The 22,453-nt window shown below is 48.7% G+C and overlaps 1 protein-coding gene across 4 annotated transcripts in view; it reads right to left on the bottom strand.

Moving 5' to 3' along the window:
- The window catches only part of Rnf43 (ring finger protein 43), a 75,778-nt gene that overhangs the window by 6,547 nt on the left and 46,778 nt on the right, over positions 1-22,453 (bottom strand). For all 4 annotated transcript variants that reach the window (XM_005394022.2, XM_013519266.1, XM_005394023.2 and 1 more), the window contains 6 exons: positions 11,168-11,290; positions 3,641-3,715; positions 3,401-3,532; positions 2,764-2,868; positions 886-1,047; positions 310-412 (listed from right to left, as the gene is read on the bottom strand). In XM_005394022.2, the coding sequence (XP_005394079.1) occupies positions 310-412; positions 886-1,047; positions 2,764-2,868; positions 3,401-3,532; positions 3,641-3,715; positions 11,168-11,290 (700 nt within the window). The remainder of the gene's footprint in view (positions 1-309; positions 413-885; positions 1,048-2,763; positions 2,869-3,400; positions 3,533-3,640; positions 3,716-11,167; positions 11,291-22,453) is intronic.

The following is a 22,453-nucleotide window of genomic DNA, read 5'->3' as shown; positions in this document are numbered from 1 at the left end:
ACTTTCATGTTGTAAAAAATTGTCACATATACTAATTTTGTCAGAATTAGATGCCAGAAAATTAGAATAAACACACAAACCACCAAAATTTTTGTTTAGAATCAACAAAGTTGTCATAAAACTACAAATAATTTTTAAGATAATAAGGGTGTATATGATGTGAACAGCCCTCCCCCTCGGATGGGCACAGCTGAAATGACTGTGGTGGTAGCTCTGTCCTCAGTGTCACAGCAGGCACCCTTTCCAGGGGGAAGCCATGCCCTGCACCCATCTCTCTGCACACAGGGGAGTCCTTGGTCCAGCTCCTACCTACGATGTTGAACATGCAGAGTGGACAAGTCCGATGCTGATGTAGCCAAGGGTCCACGCAGGTTCGATGGAATTCATGGAGGCAAGAAATGACCCGCAGCTCCTGGAAAAAACAAGCATGTCCAAACCAAAGGTTTCTGTGGCCAGGAGAGTAGCCAGCACAAGACCATTTCCCCGGCTTCCTTTGGCCTTTCTTTCCTGCGTTCAACTACTTGCAAAAGGCGGATCTGAATTTTGCCACTTAGCTGCATGACTTTTGGTGAGTTTCTTAACAGTTTTCAGCTGTAAAATGAGGATAAAAAACTAATCTACCTCCACCCTTCACGTGAAGCTGAAATGAGACAACACGTTGAAAGTACCACTGTGCCCTGGCACATGGTGCCCTCTCAGAAACAATAGTGCTCTTTCCCTGGAGGGCCAGGGAAGTGACCAAACCTCAGGGCCATCCCCCCATCCCACACAGGAACACAGGACATGGATGTAGCCAAGGCATCCATACCAGCCCCAGGCCTCCCCACTCCTGCCCCAGTCTTCCTCCCTAGCTGGTTATGGGGTGACTTACAAAGCCTGCCTTACCTGCCCCTCAGAGAATTCCTCCAGGCAGATGGCACACACAGGGGCTGAGCTGCAGCTGCTACCTGAGTCCGGCCGCTCAGCCCGAGCGCTCCTGCAGCTGGCCTGGTACCTCCTGGTGGCCAGCTGGCTGATGGCCCAGGCTGTTCGCTGCTGCAGGGGGTCCTGGGAAGAGCAGTGGGACTCAGGACAGAGCGGGCGCTCCTCTCCCTCCTGCCTAGGCCCAGCCTGGACTCACTTCCTATCCCCCAGTTAGGTCACACACAACTAGTTGAGCACCGTGGGGAATTTATCTCTTCAGAGCTCTTGCATGGCTCTGCCCATCCGCTTGCTCATCCCATCAAGCTTTTCTTCAACAACCCAGGAGAGATTTTTTATCCAGTGGCTGCTTGACATCTCAACTTGGCTATCCGGTAGGCATTTCCACTCTAACATGCCCCAAACTGAACCCCTGATCCCATTAACCATCCCTAACCATATACCTGCCCCGCCCCCAATATTTTCCATCTCACAAATGACAATTCCATTTTTCTCATTGCTGTGGTCAAAAATCTTGATGCCATCCTTGACTCCGCTCTCTCACATCCCAGTCAATCCGTGAGAACACCTGCTGACTGCCTTTGAAACATACCCAGAATAACTATTACCTTCTTTGCTACCTCCCTAATCCAAGCCACCACTGCTATCACCGGGATTCCCGTGACATCCCCCGGCTGCTTTCTGTTTCCAGCCTTCCCTCCCTGTGGTCTGTTCCTATCACAGGGCCAAGCACTGATGACAGCACAGCGAGGTGGCACACCCCTGTGGTCCCAGCACTGTGAGAGGCTAAGGCCGCAGGACTGCAAGTTTGAGGTGAGCCCAGGCAACTTAGCAACTTAGGGAGAACTTTTCTCAAAATTTAAATAAAACGAAAAAGGGCTGAGGATGTGACTCAGTGCCAAGTTCCTGGGTTCAGTCCCCAGAAACACACACACACACACACACACACCACAAGAATTGTCATTTTAAAACATGAGATCGTGGCACCTCTTCTACTCAAACGGTTCCCTTTTGGCTCAAGTGGCTTCAATTCCAGTGGCTCCCATTTCATCCTGAGGATGTAACTCAGTGACAGAGCCTGTGCCTAGCACGCAGAATCCCCAGCACCACAAGAACAAACCAAAACGAAGTCCTGACAATCACCCAAACAGTTCAATACAACCGGCCACATGCACTCTCTGACCTCACCTCCTAATCTGCCCTCCCACCCGCTTGGTTCTAGCCACACAGCCTTGGGACTGTTCCCAAGGCACACTTCTGACTCAGGCTTTCGTACCTACTGTTCCTTCCACCTCCACCCCTCCACCCCCAAACCTGTGCAGCTCACACCCTCTCTCACCCATCTGTGCCTCTGCTATAATGTCATTTTCTCAACGTGACCTTCCTTGGACTTGCTTTTAAAAATGAATACTGTACCCTTGTAATGTCTCCCCTCCTTCTGCTATTTCATTTTTCTCTGTAACATATATTACCATCTAAAACAGCACATATTTTACCTATTTGTTTTGCTTATTGTCTGGAATGAAATGGAATGTTTGTGTATTGTCGGAAATGAAAACTCCCTGAGGGGAGGGGTTCTGGGTTGCTTTTGCCCCCTGTGTTACTCCCAATACGTGGAACAGTGCCCAGCATACAATATGTGCTCAGTATATTTGTTGGATGAACGAATGAATGAATATGGGGAGCAACATGGGGAGAAGCTGCCAGAAATCAACAAAGATAGATGCTCGAGTATTTAGATGTACACTGCTTCCCGGGCGTACGTTCCTTCCTCATTTTCTCCGTCCTGTCCCCTCCACACATTCTCATCCCCACCTCCACCAGGGAGCCCACACTGCTCACAGGCCTGCTGCGGTGGGGGCGGCACCGGATACGAAGCACCGAAGCCAGGATGATCACAAAGATGGTGCCCACCACCGTCAGGAGGATCCATACATCGTAGTCTGGCTGGGAGACAAGCAGAGAAGGAAAGGGTCAGACTCCAGGAAGGAACTGGGCTGATTAGAGAGGAGACATAGGAGCAGTGAGGACACACAGACAGCTGGATGTTCCCTGGAGTGTCTCACCTGAGGGAGGAGGTAGGGATGAACATGGAAGTGGCCCCTTTCTGCCCAGGGGCACTCATGGGAGGGGGTTCTCTGGAAACCAACGTGTTTAAAAAGAGGGGAGAGGAACCTCTTGCCAGTGAGCAGCTGGGTAAGGTTCCTAGCCAGTGGAGAAGCAGCTATCAGGGGTCAAGGCTTAGGGGTCAGGCAGGCTCTGCTACTACATGCCATGAGACCACAGAGCTGGAAACTTCTGAACTCATCTGACCCAATATGTTCATTAAGCAGATGATGCCCAGAGAGCGGGAAAAACACTAAGGGACAAAACTGGGTAGAAGGTCTCCGGGAGTCCGAAGGCGCTTGGTGGGAGTTGCCACAGGATGAAGTAAATGTGAGAATGGGCCAGGGCACGGCTGGTGGAGTGGAGTGCTCACCCAGGCTGGGGGCTCCTTCAGCTCGATCCTCACGTGGGCCTTCCGGTTCTTGTACACGAACTCCATCAGCTTCTCAGCATCATTACCCCAGATTAGCACCACTGGCCACGTCAGCCCCAGGGGCTGCTGCAGCTGCAGAGGAGAAAGGGACCCCAAGGACTATGATGACTTCTCCCCCTCCCCAGAACTTTATCTTCCTCCATCCAGCCCCTCCTCACACACCCTGATGTCCCTGCATACCTGCTCAGCGGCAGCTCGGTCCTCAGTGATGTCAAAGAGGACGGCACTGGCTCCTCTCTCACCAGCCATCCGGGCCTGCAGAGACACACAGCGGAGGTTTGGCTGGAGTCAGAGAAGGACACAGCCCATGCACGGCTGGGTCTCACCACCCAGCCCCGGTCCTAGGACGGTGCACTGGGTGCACCTCTGTGCTCTCACATGCATACAAGCAAGGAGGGAGTCAGGAGGCCAGGACCCCTGCCAGGCTCCAGCCCAGCCAGGTTCTGCTGCTCGACAGGCCCACACTCAGTCTTTCCTTTTGTAAGAGAACAAACCCTTCACAAAGGCTTACTGGGTGCCACATGGTGGCTCTGGCTCTTGGGCTAAGAACAAATAAGACACAGCCCCTGCCCTCACTCAGGGCTCAAGCAGGGTGAGAACAAAGACTAGGGAGTGACCAGCACCCAGTAGGAGGAGGACACAGAGGAGGAAGGGGAGAGCAGGGGAGAACTCCTTTGGGACCCAGCTGGGTTTCCTAGGTCTTCGCCTCGCCTTCCAAGAGAGGCTGTGGGACTCAGAGCCCGACTCCAGGCCCAGTGGCAAAGGCTCCACCTCAGCCCACCTCACGTACATGCTCCTCCACCACTCTCTAGCTTCCAACTTACTCTGGCTTCATTTCAAGGACTTAGAGGAGTCCTTGTTCAGTGCTTTACCCCTTCGTCCTCTCCCTTAGGGTGACTCAAGTAGGGAGGGGCTTGAGGGACACAACTATGTACACGGGTGTTCACCAAGGGCTCCAGGAGCAGGCTTGAGGGGGCCCAGCATCTAACCAGCCAGGCAGAGCAGATAGCAGAACTGGAAAGAGAAGTAAAGGCGGGAACCCAAGGGGTACGTATGTGGGGGCAAAAGGAGAGAGATAAGAGCAGAGGGTGCGGTGGAGGCACAACGGTAGACCAACTGGCGTGCAAACACTGCCTGAGCTGGGTCTCTTTGCTCGGCACTCAGTGGCCCTCTTCCCTAGAACAGAGGCTCCTTTGACATGGCACCAGGCTGTGACCTCCCTCCCCCAGGGTCCCCGCTGGATCTCTGGGCCCTTGGCAGGCAGTGAAGGGGTTAACCTCTCTGCAAGCAGTGGTGGCAGAAGAGGAGCCAGTGTTGGGACTTACTCATACTCCCGGTGCTTTGATCTCTGCCTGCCTTCCCAGGGAGAGCCTGTCCCAACAGGTCTCCTGCCAGGCCGGCTGGGAGCAGCTCCTCGCTCCTGCTCCCCAAACAGTGGCAGGGGCCAGGGGGCCCCTCCGAGTCATCTGCCTGCAGGCAGGGGAGCAGGGGAGCAGCGGGGAGGAGGGGTGTGGAGACACACAAATGGGCTCCATTTTGATCAGAGGGCGACTCCCCTCTTCCTTTTTTCTTCTCTGTCTTCTGGGAGCCAGGCTGGACTCTCTACAGGGACCAGCACTGGGCCCAGCCTGGGCTAGAAATTCGCAGAACTGCAGAATGGAATCATCGAAGGAATTAAGAAGCCATAGGTTCCATCTTCCCCTCACCCATTCCTCCTATGAAGTCCATGCCACCAAGGCTCCTCCAGGCAGGATGAAGCTCTCCAAGCGATGGCATGGGAGCAGTGCCAGGGGGAAGGAATCCCTGCTAGGGGAATCCTACCTGAAACCTCATATTCCAGGGCCTTGGCCTGGGAGTGGGAGAGGTTCCGCAGTGGGCACACAATTGGAATTCCCAGAACAAGCCTTGGCCGTGGCCTGGTCTGCAGGGCAAAGACTCATTTCTTTCATATTCCCATTCATATTCCCCCTCCGCTTTCCTTCTCCCTTGTGGTACTGGGGATCAAACCCAGGGAGCACTGACTATATCCTTAGCCCTTTTTTTATTTTTTACTTTGAAACAGGATCTGGTTAAGTTGCCTAGGCTGGCCTTAAACTTGCAATTCTCCTGCCTCAGCCTCCAGAGTAGCTGGGATTACAGGCATGTGCCACCATGCCTGGCTCCCACCCTATCTCTTTGAAGAATTGGGGTAGGAACAGTAGAAAGCAATTACGGTGACATTCAAACACCCTCGCCCATTACAGCCCATAATTACCCAGCTATAAAAGTGATCAAAGAGCCCAGAGAGTTGGCCAACATGAGAAAACAAACAGGACTTTCAGGCAATGGATTCCTGTTCTAGGATTAAAAAAGCAAGATTTGGGGCCTAATCTGGAGCTCTGTGTGGCTCCTGCCCACCTGCACCCAGGTGCTTCTTTGGGGTGGAATCTGGAAGGCAAAGAGAGAACAGGTAGGCCTTTAGGGCCGGTAGACTGGGCTGCAGAAAGACAACCCAGGGATCTCTCCGGATGCTTCAGAGTGAGCCTGGCTGGCAGGCAGCAAGCAAGGCTACCCACGGCTTTTGGCACTGCAGCCATTCTACAGCGAGCAGTGAGTGAGGTGAAATCCTGCCTCTTGCTCACTGGGCTCACTGGGCTCATGGTCGGCTATGGCACCTCTCTGGGCTTTAGACTTTCCTCTCCATTTCTCAGTGACAGTCTCTACACATCTTCTGCTCATCCAAGATTAAGTGAGCACTTACTGTGTCCGGGGCAAAAAGCCAGGGAAGGCCAGGCCCTCCAGAACAACTCAGGATCTAGCTGGGGAGACAAGGCCTCTACATATATAAAATTGTAACAGTGTTTTGTTTTTTGGTTTTTCTTTTTTCTTCTGGTACCAGGAATCGAACTCAGGACCTTGCACTTGCCAGACAGGCACTGTGCAGCTGAGCTAAATCCCCAGCCCCTACATATATAAAATTATAATGCTGATTGCAATATCCTGGACACAAATGAGTGGGGTAGACCAGTAACCAACACTTCTGCACTTCAGAATACTTGTCCTCCCATTATCCCACTCCAAATCAGACACAAATATTCAATATACAAAACAAATAAATATGAGGCAGCTCATTGTGAGGTAAGGTGGGATAGGAAGGACTCTTGCAACCCTCCCCGCTCCTGCTCCTCCACAAAACCTAAACTTTAGCAGAACACAGCGTTGGAACTGTAGGCAAAGACCTTCACTGCTGGAGATGTGCTAGATTTCTTCTCCTATTGGGCTGGCTGGGCTAGGCCAGGCTGGAAAGGTTTATAGAAGGGGTGAGTTCCTCTGGGCGTGGGAGCAAGGGTGGAAGGAAGAAGGGCTATAACCTTTACTGGAAAGGGCAAACCTGCCCAGACTGCCTCAATTTGTATCTTGGCTCTACTACAGTTAGCTGTAAGACTATGAGCAAGATACTTAACTACTCCATGCCTCAGTTTCCCTTATGGCAAACTAGGATTGTAAGAGGACCTACTTTTTTTTGGTACTGAGAATCGAACTCAGGACCTTGCCCTTGCTAGGCAGGCACTTATGCAACTGAGCTATATCCCCAACCAAGAGGACCTACTTTATAGGGTTGTCATGAGGACTACATAAATTAATCTATGTAAAGCACTTATAATAGTGCCTAGAGCATAGTAAGTGCTCCTTAAGTATTAGTATTATGTATTAGTGATTATTGTATCAACTATTGCTATTACCATATGGATACGAGGTCATATACATGGCTTCATTTACTCCTTACTACTCTAAGAGTCATCAAACCCACTTTTGAGTTGGGACAACTGAGACTTGGAGACACTAAACGACCTGCCCAGGGTCACTCGCTGATAAGCAGCAGAGGAAGAACTCCCACCCAGGACTTCAGCCTCCAGAGTGTCTGCTCTTAACCGCTTGGGAGTGGCCTCTAGGGAGAGAGGCACAGCTCCCACCCACCCATGTGTCTCTGGATGTGACTCCTTCCACTAGGCAAAAGGTCACTGTACTGGGCCAGGCATGAGGTGATAAGGGTCTCACTTATCACTAGGATGAACATGGAGCTGCTAAAAAAGAAACAGAAACCAATTTCGGTGAGTAGGGGGGAATTAGTGACAAGAAAGGAGAAATCCAGAAGAATTATGGTGAGGGTTTCAGAAAACAAAAAGAGATAACAGACAGAAGAAAATAAAAACCAACCTTGTGAACCATAAAAACACAGGATGGTGCCAGGCGTGGAGACACATGCCTGTAATCCCAGCACTCAGGAGGCTGAGGCAGGAGGATCGTTGCGAGTTCGAGACCAGCCTGGGCTACAAAGTGAGCTCAAGGCCAGCCTGAACTGCCTAGCAAGACCCTGTCTCAAAAAGGCAAAAAAAAAAAAAAAAGCACAGGATGGGGGGTAGGGTGTGGCTCAGTAGTAGAACATGTGCTTAGCATGTGCAAGGCCCTGGGTTCAATTCCAGTGCTCCACACACACACATACAGAGCATGGGATGATGAAGTCTACGACAATGATAGAGTGATGACTACAATAACTTTCTGAATCATTACTGTATGCTTGACACAGGGCTAAGAGCTTCCATCAGTACTGTCTCATTAAATCTTCACAACTACTGATATAAGCTCATCATTATTCCACTTTTACAGCGGAGGAAACAGAGGCTTGGAGAGGTGAGCTAAAATGTCCAGGTCGCACTGAGCTTTAGTAGAGGAGCCACGCTTTAAACCCTCGAGAGTCCTAGCTCTGTCAATGATTGTGGCACCAATAGGATGACACAAATAGGGAAAACCACAACTGTACTGACTGAGTCACTGGTTTCCACATTTTTTCCTTACCAAAGACCTCACTTTTGGCCAGGCGTGATGGCTCACACCTGTAATCCCAGCACTAGGGAGGCTGAGCAGGAGGATTGTTGTGAGTTCGAGGCCAGCCTGGGCCACAAAGTGAGCTCAAGGCCAGCCTGAACTGCATAATGAGACCCTGTCTCAAAAAAAAAAAAAAAAAAAAAAAAACAAAGACCTCACTTTTGCTTTATACTTACCATAAGCTATATCTTTAAAATAGTGTGTTCTACTAAGATAATTGCATTTATTATATGCAATCCATTTTCCTATGAGATGATAACCTGTGTGAAGACACTGAATCAACCAAAGGCAAAAATGAGTACTGCAAACAAGCATATGGTACTTCTGAAATACTGGAAGTATTACTGCCCTCAAAGACCTAGTGTGAGCCGGGGACCCCCACCAGGTAGGGGCTGTGGGGTCAAAGGATGAGACCTGTGGGAGGCCTTGGACCTGCCCACTTGGAAGGCACCTGCCCACGTGGAAGGCACTGCCCACTTGGAAGGCACTCACAGGCAGCCAGTGAGAGCGGGAGAGACGGCGGGTATTGTCACAGTAGCCAAGGCATTTCTTCTGAACCCCTAACAGTTGATTTGTTTCCACGTTTGTTTTAGCTCAGACACAATTTGGCACTCGACATATGATTTTCACCGTGGGGGTAGGAAATCCAAGTCTCATTTTGTGGTGATGGACACAGAGGCCCAACGAGCACCTTGAAGGGCCCTGAGCACGTGCTCCTTGCCTCACAGTGTCCGTGGCCTGTCCCAACTCTCCCGCAGGCGTGCTGCGGGAGAGCCCCTCCGTGGAGATGCCTGAGCTTCCCACCGGTCACATGCTGAAATCACAAGCTATGCTGAAAGGTCAGTGGGAACTCTGGGTTTTTCTGTAAAATTTCCAGCATAAAAACACATTGTTTTTTTTTGGGCTGGGGATTTAGCTCAGCGGCAAAGCGCCTGCCTGGCAAGCGCAAGGTCGTGAGTTCGGTCCCCGGTGCCGGAGAAAAACCAAAACAAACAAACAAAAAAAACCAAAAACACATTGTTTTTATAACAGAGCCACCAGAGCCTCTCTGAGCCCTTCTGCCCCCACCCCCAACTCCGCTCACACTCACACTGCCCCTAATGCAGAGCAACACTGGCACCTCCTTACCAAATGAGGATGAAATCCTTTGCGAAGCAGGGGAGATGAAATATCCAGAGAGGGCAGCCTCAGCCTAACAAAATTCTGCTGCCATGAGACCCCTGCAGCTTTGCAGAGATGCCCATGTTCCAGCTCCTCCACAACCGCCTTGCCTGACCCTGCTTCCCACCTCCGTGGAAACCTCTTCTGCATCAGCATGGCCAGGCCAGGAGAGTATCGTCGCTTACCTGTGGGTGCCGCATTCTTTGTGTGCGTGAGTGTGTGTGTGTGGTGGGGTATTGGGGATGAACTCAGGGCCTTGAGCATGCTGGGCAAGTACTCTACCCCTGAGCCATGGCCCCAGCCAGCCACATGCACAACCTGACCACATCCTTCTCCCTGGCCCCCAAAGGATGAAGTAAGAACCTGGGTTGTTTCCTTGAGGCTCTCCAGAGAATCAGGAAACCCGTAAGGGGTCTGGGTTTGAGTACAGCTAGCACTATGTAGCTGGCACTGTGGTTGGGGTGTCACTCTCCGTTCTCCCCACCCCTAAGTCCACCTGTCTGTACCACAAATAATCTAACTATAATCTACACAAGGGTTCAGTTTTCCAAATAGGAAGGAAGGCAGTAGAGCAGAGATTAAAAGCCTAGGTTTGCGAACCAGACAGGGCCAGGTTCAAATCTCAGCTCCACCCCCTCCTGCTTTGTGTCCGGCTGGCAAGTTACTTAATTTCTTCAGATCCTCCCTGTGTCCTATGCCAAATGGAAGGTAATGTCTGCTGTTCCAGATTGTTGTGAAAAGTAAATGAGATAATATATCAGGCATCTGTCCCATGTGCCACTAGGCGCAGTGGTAAGCACACAGAAAATAGTAACAGTCACTATTAGTTAAAGCAGGGCTCTCAGCCACAGATTAAAGAGCTTATGAGGCCAGAGCAGAGTGCGGCAAACGAGAGAGCCCACCAACTGTTGAAAGGGCGCGCCTCCTGCCCAGCTCCTGTGGACTGGGGCCTGCACGCAAGTGGAGCAAGTGCTGTTGGAGAATCGGGGTTTTTCCTCCAGAAAATATTTTATAGGGACATTTTCAATTTTTAAGTGTGGCAATTAATTTGCATTTGGAAAAGTCACTGTGTGGGCTAAACACACCCCTTGCCCAAGCCGAAGCGAGTCTGTGGGCCAGCAGTTGCAACCTAAGAGGAAACATGCAAAATGTTCAAGGATGGGTGATGGCAGCTGTCTTGCTTTCTTGGCAAAAGCGTTCAGTAAATGTTAGCCGGGTGTCATGGTGCACACCTGTAATCCTAGCACTCTGGGAGGCTGAGGCAGAAGGGTCACAAGTTCCAGCCCAGCCAGGGCAGCTTAGCAATTTAGTAAGAGCCTGTTTCAAAATAAAAATTTAAAAAGGCATGGAGATGTAGCTCAGTATAAAGGCTCTGGATTTAATTTCTAGTGCAAAAAAAAAAAGTGTTCAGTAAATGTTTCTGAAAAGTTCTGGTGCTAGGCAGGGAATAGCCTTAAGAACTTTTAAACTGAGGAGGAGAAGAGGGGATTGGGCACCTACTAAAATGAAAATCCAAATTCTACGGGTGCTGGGTGGCAGACAAAGGGCAGAGGTGTGAAATTCCCACCACTCACCCACCAGGAGAGGGAGTGAGGTATATCGCTCTTAGAAGACGAAGGGACAAGAGAGTAGGGGGCCTCTCACAGTTCAGGGCATGTGCAGGGTCCAGTGGGAATCTACCTTGCTGGCCAGGGACAGGCAGGGGCGAGGGGCCCGTCGGGGACTCTCCAGCTTAACAATACTGATGAATCCAGGCTCCAGATTGTCGTCGTCACTGGCATTGCACAGGTACAGGGGATGCGACTGCAGAAAGAGAGACAAAGACCTGGGTCAGGGAGGCTCTTTGGGCAGAAGCGAACTATAGGAACCAAGTACTTCGATGCTGCCCTAGGCAGGTTCCAAGTTGGTCTCTCGGTGCTAAGAAAGAGCTGTCATGTTATTGGGCTGCTTCACAGTAAGCCAGTAGCCATCAGCTGTCGTTTCAGAGGTGCCGATACCAAGGACACAGGGGCTCATCCTGGCCCCAGAAATGATGTACTGGAGAAGGAGCTCGCTCAACCCATCTGCTCTGCACTCGAGGCAGGTCCAGTCCAAGATCCTGTGCCTCTGTGGCCAGCTGTGCTGAACAATGACTAACGGGGAAGCAGGCCAACATATGCTACCAGAAATCTGAGCCTCTCTTAATCAAGGGATGAGACTGCATTATTTTAACTCTTCTTATTCAAGTGATTCTAATACCCATTTGAATCTAATTTTTCCTGAGTCAAATGCTACCAGTGCTATGAGAACAAAGTGTGATTTATTAGGCCCTAGATAATTGAATGGGCCAGAGACTCTCATATGGTGGAAACCTAGTGTATCCTGAAAAGAAAGAGATTTCCTATAGCCAGGCATGGTGGCGCATGCCTGTAACCCCAGCACTCGGGAGGCTGAGGCAGGAGGATGTCTGCGAGTTTGAGGCCAGCCTGGGCTACAAAGTGAGCTCAAGGCCAGCCTGAACTGCATAGTGAGAACCTGTCTCAAAAAGACGAAAAAAAAAAAGAGATTTCCTACTAAAGAGCAGCCTACATGTCTCTCTCCACTGATGCTGAAGTCTGAAAGACCTCCAGAAAGAACCATCAGAAGAACCATGGAGCATTATGAATTTATGAAAATGATAATGGTGATGGGCTTAAAAGCACAGTCTCTTTCAGAAAACACTTTTAGGCCATTTCCATTCACTGTATCACACTGTAGTCCCTTGAACACAGTAGGTTCTTAACAAATATACATTACTTTGCTTTGAATAAACATGTCTAGGCAGGGAGTGCTAAGATGGGAAGATGTTCCATTCTTGCTCCCAGAATTTAAAGACTACGAGGCTGCTGATGCTGATCAAAGTTTAGTGTGGAAGAGAGCTTATGCTCCCCTGTTCCCAGAAAAAGGCTGCCATGAGGTTGGGGTTGTTCTCATATTAGTGAAGCTATAACATCCAGCTCAACAAGCTCTATCCGTCTGTCCACTGTCCATGCATGCAACCATATATCCATTCATTTCCTGATTCTACCAACACTGAGGCCCCCATGGTGCCAGTGTATGAAACACCAGAGTCAGTGGTGAGTGAAAGAGCTCCTTGCCTTAACGAAGCTCTGAAAACGAGCATGTAAACACACAGCACTGTGATGTTACTATGCCTCTCTGTTCAAAGGCCTATAGGAGGACACAGAGACAATAACCTCACAGGAAAGGGAGAGCATCTGGCTGTCCTGCAAGTGACAGGACAGCTTCCACAGAAGCCAGATAGGCGTGTGTTCACCTAATGGACCAACAAAAGGGTATGGGGTGGAGAGGTACATTCCTGGCCGAGGAAGCCACCCACACCTGGGCACTGGGTCAGAATGGACTTCAGGAAGACAGGTCTGGCATGAGAGAGAAGGCAGGAGATGACGCTGGAAAGACCAGCAAGAGTCAGGACATGGATCAGGGACCACAGATCTGCATTTGAGGATTCTATTGGTGACAGCACCGAGTGTGGTGAGGAATCGGATGTCAGATACTCCAATGGAACGAGAGACACGAGATCTTCAGGAGGGCAAATTTATACCCTCAGAAGTCACTGATGTGCTTGCTCCTCCTGGTCACCCCAGTCCAGCTTTCTCATGATGACCCCAAGATGCCTCTCACTGACCAGAGGGCCAACTGGGAGAGGGAAAGTTATAGGGAGAAAAGCAGACTGTACAGAAAAATTGCAAATATTTCTACACTGCTCTGCCCACCAACATAATGGGGAACCAGCACCTGCAAGCAGTGCTAGAGTGAAGAAGGCCTCCAATACAGTGGGAGGGGAATCTAGTGTCAGAGTCCTCATTTGCCTGGCCCTGAACCAACAACCGTGGAAGAAGGAACAGGAGGACAGGACCCATTAATAAATGTCTCTGCCGTGCCAGGGCTCAGACGATGCCTCACTATGAGGTGTTATCATCTCCTTCTGCTCTCCTACCCCCAGGAAAGGGGCATTAAGCTTAGAGAGCTCAAGGTCACACAAGGTTAGCACTTAATGGAACTCCACACAGAGTCAACCCTCCACTGTCCGGTAACAGCAATGAGGATAGTAACCGTTTATACTTACCGGGTAGAGGTGACTGTTTTAAATACTTCTGTGTATTAACTCTTTTTCATCCTCACAGAAACAGCGGAAGTAGATACCACCACCATCCCTATTTTAAAGATGAAGAAACTGAGGCACTAAAAGGTTCAATAACATGCCCAAGTTATACAACTAGTACGTGGCAGGGATCAGATGAAATGAGAAGTAGTAGAATAAAATAAGGTTTTTAAAAAAAGAGAGCCAGCTGGGCGTGGTGGCACACGCCTGTAATCCCAGCACTTGGGAGGCTGAAGCAGGAGGATCGTTGCAAGTTTGAGACCAGCCTGGGCTACAAAGTGAGCTCATGGCTGGCCTAAACTGCACAGCAAGACCCTGTCTCAAAAAGACAAAACAAAACAACACAAATAAAAAGAGAGAGCCAGGTGTGGTAGCATACACCTGAGATCACCATGAGTTGAAGGTCAGCTTGGGCTACATAGTCAGTTTAAAGCTAGCCAGAACTACACAGCAAGACCGTGCCTCAAAAAAAAAAAAAAAAGAGAGAGAGAGAAATTTAAGGTCAATTTACATGACTTTGAAAACATGACCAAGAAAATTTGTGTTATTAGTTTTAATTTTAAAGCAAAAGAGCCCAGTAGAAGTCCTTGAATGTTTTTGGTGATGCCCTAGGGTTTTGTCCTCAGCCTCTTCTCATGCTTCCTGTGCGGAGTGGCTCAGCCAGGTCCACAACCTTGGTTCTCCTGATAGAAGACGACAGTGGGGTCTAGTCTTCTCTTGAACTCCAGACTCAGGTGTCCAACTGAGTGACCCTGCAACACCTCAAACTCTACCTCTTCAAACTGAACATACCTTTCTCCTCCCAAAACTGCTCTCCTAGCATTCCCTGTATTAGAAATCAGAACTACTATCCATTTGTTACCCAAGCCAGATAGTACCCTCCTAGTCTTCTCCACCTCCTTTATCCCTCTCCCAACCAACAATACCCTACCACCAAATTCTAACCATTCCACCTCCTAAATATTTTTTCTTTTCCCTACTTTCTTCCATTCCCGCTATGGTACTTTAATACATGCCAGCACCCGTGCCATCCTGATTTACTCTAATAACTTCCCATCTAGGGTCACTTTGCCCTGCTCATTTCTCTATATTGGAGCCAAAATGGTTTAAAATGCTAAAGCAAGCACATGACTCTACGGAAAGCTCTTACAAAACTCCTCACAGCTCTTGGAATGAAGTCTGCACTCTAAACAGAGCTTAAAAGCTTCTGTCTGCTTGGGGCCTGCCTCCATGGTTTCCCTCTTGTACCTCCTCCTCCTTGGCAACCCCTGCTCCAGAATAAACACTGTGGGCACTTGCTGCTCCGTCCTGCCTTTCCCTGCTCATAGACTTCTCCCACCGTGCTGGGATGGTCTTTTTGCCTTCTCCTCCTGGGGCTATGGCTGAGCCTTTCCCACCCCCACTGCCCCTTCAGCCTGCCGTTCCCTGGGTGCTCAGTCAATATTTGTTGATTAAATACTGAAGGTCTACAACCAGATAACTGATGGTTAACTATAAAGACAACACAGCACACACCAAAAATCCTGATAATGGTTGCTCTGGGAGAGGAAGTAGAGAGTGGTAAAGAAGGGCTTTGATTTTTTGCTTTGCATAATATCATAGGATGATATACTGAGATAGTGAGTTTTGTCTTTTGCTGTGACGGAAGAATAAAAAGCGGAGAGCTGTTTGTGTTTTGTTCTGGGCCCTTTCCCTTCTTCCGCTCCAAGAAAGCAACCTCGTTCTCCAATTTCCTCGCCTCAGGGGCATTTGCCAAGTGCAAGTGTTACCAACAGACCTCCCTTCCTGGCTTTTTTCTTTTAAATTCACTCATGGAGGAAATGGAAGTGTCCTGAAGACAGACAGGAGAAGTCCGGGGATGCCCCACATAGTGGGAATCTCAGCCTGCGCCCAGGAAAGGTGGGCCCTGCAGAGCATCCGGAGGCTGGACCTGGCAGAGCTCGTGCACCCATATGGATTTCAAGGGCACACTTGTGTTTGGATGACGGACATATTTGTAGCAACTGGTGGGAAAATACCAGAGAGGTTCCTTCGGCATTCTAGTTTTCATAAAACTCTTGGATTTTTCTTCTATTCCGTGTAGGGAGTTCCCTTGAAACAAATTTCTGCCCATCTAGTGGGATAGGGCCTTGGAGACAGGTTGAATTTGATACAGATAAAATACAGTGGCTTGTCTTGTACAGTTATATCAGTGGCATGAGGACCACATTCGCTCTACTTTTTTATGGTTTGACTCTTCACAGTGAGTCTTTCAAGTAGTCTCAGATTAAAAATAAAAACCAGTCCTCCCAAACAACACTGTTCATTACCTAGCAAGGGATCGCTAGTCTCCTGTGGGAATAGGGAATGAAGAGGCCACCTATGCCCCGCTCCATGGAGTTTTCAGCCAGGTACATGGCTCCTGAGGAGAAAACAGATCCAGATGCATCTGCCTCCTTAGGATGCCAGGCCTCCTAATGACAAAGATGCGAACATGATTTCCAAGTCGAGCCTTCTGTCCTTTCAGTGACTCCAGGAAAGGACCAAGAACCATCAATAGGCTTTTAGAACTGGGTGAGGGTGTTGTTGGAGAGAGCTCACAGGAACTGGGGGAGTTTAAGGATTGGTCTGCATCTTCCTGAGAGGTCAGATGTTGTATACCCCCGTCCCAAAGGCTGCTATGGGGGCAAATCAAGAGGAGCTTGCTCTCGTGCTCCAGGTCACTCTGCCTCAGATGCTGGCTTGCTTTGTTTTTCGGGGTCGGGGTCTTGCTATGTTATGCAGCTGGCCCTGAACTTCTGGGCACGAGCAATCCTCTTGCTTCTGCTTCTGAGAAGCTGGATTACAGGTGCACTCCACCACACCTGGCTCATATTTCATATTCTTGGATCTGTTTTCTCTCTGTCCTCCTTCCTTTATTTGTTCTAATCTAATTCCCTTCCTTCCTAAGACAGGCAGAAAGTTCAAATTCTGATTCCATTGTTTCCCTGTGTGACCTTGGGTAAAGTACTTATCCTTTCTGAGCCTCACAGTCTTCATTTTCAGAATGAGAACAAAAACGCTTCCTCGTTACGGTGAAGACTAGAGATCATGGATATTAAGTGCCTAGCTCAGAGCCGACACTCAGCAAGTGCTCATTAAACGGGAGCTGGTTTTATTACTGCATCTGTAATAATAAATCGCTTATTCCTGGAAGAGACAAAGCCCTTTCTGACTCCTTCCTCCCTTGGCGGTCAACAGTGCCTCTGAATGCCAGTGTTCCACAAGGCGCAGGCTGGGACAGCTCATTATCCACGGTCACTTCCCTCCTGTTCTCAGTCCTCCAAACCCCACTGAACAAGCTCTTCCAGTTCTCAGCCCGCCTCCTTCCCATGAAGGAAGCCATGTGATCTCATTACCTCCTCACAAAGGGCATTCCAGGGCTCAACTGAGCCCCACACTTAATGCTGGCCTCACTTTATCCACATCTCCTGCTCTTGGGGCGTGTGCTTTTGCAAGCCACTCTTTACTGTCTCCCGTTTCCCAGCCGCTCTCCTCCCCCACTTCTGCGGCAATAATCCTAGTTCTCCGAGTCCACATACAGACCTTCACCCAGGCCTTGGACAGGTAACTTTACTGCCTGCTACAATTTTGCCTTTGTAATCAGGAACGTTGGCGAGGCATCAAAGGCACCTTCTCCCCACTTCCTCTTTTCAGATTTTATAATCATCCTCCCCTGTGCACCCTCCATTACCTGAACTTAGAACTACCTGACTTTTATCTCGGGCAACAGGACACACCAGGATCATAAAGTAGAGCCCCTGCTGCCAGGGGTAGGAAATCAGACGGGCCTGAAGTTTCTGCTGCCGGCTCCCAGCACCAGAACAGCTTCCAGTGAGGCCCAGGTTGGCCACCTTGCCCCCTAACATAAAGAGGTTGATGCTCACAGCTGCAGGTTAGATACTAATGGCGACAGGGTGTGGATCTGGAAGCCTCTCTAGACCTGCTTTGCATCTTCATATTAATCTGTCTCTACCGCTTTGGGATGACTGAGTTTCCTAATGAATGAGGCTGAGAGGCTAAGGGACTGCCAAGAGGAGTTATTCTTTATCTGTTTTTGTTAAAAATTCTTAGTGGTATGTGGTAGTACATGCCTGTAACCCAGCACTTGAGAGGCTGAGGCAGGAGGATCTTGAGTTGGAGGCTGGCCTAGGATACACAGGGAATTCAAAGCTAGCCTGGACTCTGCAGTGAGACCCTCTCTCGAAAGACAATAAACAAACCAAAAAAACAAAATCAAAGCAAAAAAACTGCCAGGCGTAGTGGCGCACGCCTGTAATCCCAGCACTCGGGAGGCGGAGGCAGGAAGATCATTGTGAGTTCAAGACCAGCCTGGGCTGCAAAGTGAGCTCAAGGCCAGCCTGAACTGCATAGCAAGACTCTGTCTCAAAAAGGCAAAAAAAAAAAAAAAGAAAGAAAGAAACCTTCCTGTGCATCCAGGGTGCCTCCAGGTACGTACACTGGAAGATATTCTGTGAGGTACAACAAACATAAACTGAGTGCTACAAAATATGGAATCGTGGTAGGAGGCTCCAGGACCCCCATTTCTGGAACTCTCAAACTTGAATCATCCTTAACAAGTTGGAAGCTGGGTCTGTCTGCTCCTTTGCCTCTGGGCTCATGTTCTTTCTGCCAAGCAGTCTCTGCTTCTTTCCTGTCCCAGAGGACTTATCTCACCTCTTCTCCCAGGTACCAGATTCGCAGAGATGCTTCCCCAGGGAATAGTCCCTGTTTGCTTAGGACGAGAAAGGTACGCTCAGAAATTAGAGGTCATAGAAGCTTGGATGCAAATGACGGTCATTCCCTCCCAAAATGAGAGCCAGACTCATTTCCCTCATTCCCTCACCTGACATTAAAGGTTTCTTCTTCAGTTTTAAAAATTCATCTGTCCTCATCTCAACTGTGTCCAAGCTCTAGGATGTAACTGGACCTCCTCACATGAAAAAGGCCCCTGCAGTGGGTTCTACCCGGCTTCACACTCTGCATGGCATCTGTCTGGGTGATTCATGGATCAAAAGCACACTTGTGAGCGGACAGAAGAAAGCACAGAGAAAGAAGAGGGGCAATTATCTGAGTTGTGTTAGAAATAAATGAATATGATATAAGAAATCTTGGCAGTGACCAGACAGACAGGAGAAAAACCTCAGCTCTAAGGGGTAGAGCTTTTGTATCATTATACAGTGCCACACAGGCTGTTTCAGCAATGGACCACTGTATGACAGCAGTTTCACAGGATTATAGTAGACTGCTCGGTGCAGTGGTACACACCTGTAATACCAGCTACTCAGGAGGCGGAAGCAGGATGATTGCAACTTCAAGAACAGCCTGGGTAATTGAGCAAGACCCCATCTCACAAACAAACAAAAAAGGCTGGGCATTTAGCTCAGTGCAAGGCCTTAGGTGCCATCCTGAGACTCAAGAGAAAGGAGAGAGAGAGATTATAATGGAGGTGAAAATTTGCCATCACCTAGGGACGTCAGGGCCATGGTAATTTTTTAGTGTAGCACATTACTCATGCATTTGTAGTGATACTGATGTAAAAAAACCCTACTGTGTTGCCAGTTATATAAAAGTATAACACATAGTTACTGTGCATAGTACTTAATAATGATAATAAACAACTACACTAAAGGTTTATGTATCTACTATACTATATCTTTTATCATTATTTTACTTATCAAAAGTTTTCCTGTAAAAGTGTATCATGTCACACTGGCAGCACAAGTGTGGCAGCTTGTCACACGAGCCTCTACAGCTTGTGTTTCCTATGTCTCCTGATTGCTTCAAGGGGACACGGTGAGTAACTGAGCTATGTACAAGGCAGATACGTGTACACAAACTCATGTTCACAAACAAAATTGCAAGTGCCGTCCTGACTTGACCCAGAATGAACTCCAGTTTAAGGGAACAGGAAAGGTATTCCTGAAGTTAGGAACAAAGAAGAATAATCCCATCAAATATGATTGATTACACAGGGACCTCTGGAAGGAAGGCTCTGAGAATACCAAAGTTCTGAGGCTCATGAAGACCTTAGAAGTTACCCTAGTCACGTGGTTTGGACTCCTTCCTCCCACCGGATGAGGAATTCAATGATCCAAGAATCCTAAGAGATCCCAAAAGGCCAGCTGAATTCTGACCACAGTCCTGGGGAAGACCTCCATCCTACAGGAAGCACCACTGAGGCCCCTCATTTAGCTTTTACCCCAAGAGGCCTCTACAGAGAAACCAAGTTCTGGACACAGATGGTTACAGTTGGAGCTAATAGCTAATGCCCACATTTCCAGGGTAAGAGCTTAAGGGCGCTATGCCCCAGAGCCCTGCTTTTAATTCTTACCACAATGAGACAGTTGATTGATCTCTCACTTAACTGACAGTACACTATGTATTTGCAAATAGCCTCGACACAGTCCAGTCCGCCTTAAGCTTTTGCTGTTCTCATTCCTGCCCAAGATGGTAGGAATTTAGAAACCTGCCAGAAGCAGGTATTGTTAGTTTGTAAGTAACTATTTAGGTTAAGATCGTGATGATTAAAAGGCCCAAGACTAAAGCCAGAGAGTCCTTCTGAAAAACATCAAAGAAATGAAACATGAAGAAACCAGGTAGTTATTTAAGGATGTTAGAGGCCCCTCTGGGGCTACCAGCAGAGTTACTTAGCACTGCTAACTTTGGTGATTTGGGTGCAAGAGTGTGAAATGGTTTCATTAACCTAAACTGGTGACTTCACAAGCACTCCATGTCTTTCGGCCTAGACTTCCACTCAGTCCCGCTCAGTAGCAGGAAATTTCAAGCTGTCCTGCCAACTCTTTCACACTGCTGTATTCCACAACTGACTTGCCTGGTGTTTGTATGCTCATTAAGGGCAGATATTGTATCTAAATACGCCTGCTCAACTAAATCATCTATGCTCAGGTTTCAACTGGCGCGTTATGAGCGGGGATAGGATGAGGCTTGTGGGGCTTGCTTGGCTGATCCTAGTCCCATGCTCTTGGGCAGTAACATACAATATTGCATTCATACTGCAAATGGGAAAAGTGCGGAGGGTGGGCCTATCCTTCAAAAAAAATAGAGGGGACAAAGGGTGGTTGCACTTAGAAGTTACATCAGAAGGAAATGGATAAAATTACTCAAGCCACCAGCCAACTCGGATGCCCGGAGTCTGCCCTCAGAAGCCATCGGGAGGTTGACATCAGGCCAAGGAGGCTTCTGTTCAGAAGAGGCCAGAGCCAGGGCAGGCCTGGGCTGGAGACAGCCCAAAGACTCCAGGTGGACTGCTGCAGCCCTCTGCCCACAGCCCTGCATCCTTGTCCATGGGGTGGCCCTGGGGAAGAGGCCTGCTTCGGGGGGATTGTTTAATGATTTGCCAGCAAAGGACAAGGCAAACAGACTGCTGGCAACTGCCTGGATGCAACAGGAGAGCAGATTTTTATTCCCACCCACTGGGTAGCCTTCGAGGCACGGGATTAAAGGAAAAACGGGAGATGGTGTTGGGAGAGCCAGGGAGGGATGGCCACTTGGGGCTCAGCAGCTCACTGGGTCTCTATGGATGTGCCCGTGTATCTTGGCAGTGCTGCCATTTTCAGCCTCTGAATAGGTTAGTAATTCCTAATAGTAGCATCTCGGGAACTCCTAGAACTAAACAGTAAGACACATAAGCAGTATTTTATAATAGAAGTCTCGGCATTGAAGCGTATGAGACAAACAACAAACACACTGGGGCTGGGGATGTGGCTCAGTGAGAGAGCGCTTGCCTAGCTGTGCACGGCCCTGGGTTCAGTCCTCAGCACTGCAAAAACAAAGCAGAACAAACGAAACCCCACTGCTATAGCTCTGAAGTCATGTACAGAAAATGTATGATGGAAAAGTAGTTTCACTCTTTGCTAAATTCCTTATTTCTTTTCCTCAACTCAAGAGGCGGGAAGCACCTTGCCTATGCCCCGAGACCCAAAGATTCTAAGATCTGCAGTCCTATAGCTCTCTACTTCTTTTTGTCCTTAATTCCCCAAATAGGATCCTTCTCTAATCCTGTGGCCTGCCTCAGTCGTCAGAATTAAACTTTCCCCCAACCATTCCCGAAATCCATCTATTCAAATTTTTCAAACTTGATTGTTCAGATAGGGGCTGGCTATGTAGTACTGGAAGGCCTTGAACTCACTAGGTAGCCCAGGCTGGCTCTGAACTCACAATCCTTCTGCCTCAGTATCTCAAATGCTGGGATTACAGGTATAGGCCACTATGCTTAGACAAAGTTGTGTTTTGAATTTGTTTGTTTGTCTTCTTTTTCAGTACTGGGAATTAAACCCACGGCCTTCACATTGAGCTACATTCCCAGCCCTTGGGTCTTGCTAAGTCACTACGTTTTCCAGCCTAGGGGAGGCTTGAACTTGCAATCCTCCTGCCTCAGCCTTCCAGAGTGCTGGGATCACAGGCCTGGGCCACCACACCCAGCTTCAGTCAAAATTCCTAAATGACACTTACCTCTGTTCCACCCTCTTATTCATTTCCTCCAGCAGAATGCCTGTTTTTTAACATGTTCAATAAAATATTAGTCCTTTCCTCCTTCCTGCAAAGTAGATCCTGAGCTCTTTGAAGTCAGGAACTAAGTCTTAGTCATCACTTGCATAACGCCAAACACAAAAGAAAAATATGTATTGAATTACATGTTTAATAAGCAAATGTGAGATAAAAGAAATTTGGTGGCTGCCTCATCATTTGAATATGATTATTTTCAGATCTCTGCTTTCTTTTCAGCAAACTTCATACTCCTTATAAGCTTAAATTTTAAAGTCAGCTTTACAGAATTTTGA

Source organism: Chinchilla lanigera, unplaced genomic scaffold (assembly GCF_000276665.1).
Source record: "Chinchilla lanigera isolate Chin_1 unplaced genomic scaffold, ChiLan1.0 scaffold00050, whole genome shotgun sequence".
NCBI lineage: Eukaryota > Metazoa > Chordata > Mammalia > Rodentia > Chinchillidae > Chinchilla > Chinchilla lanigera.
This window is presented reverse-complemented; position numbering and strand designations above follow the sequence as displayed.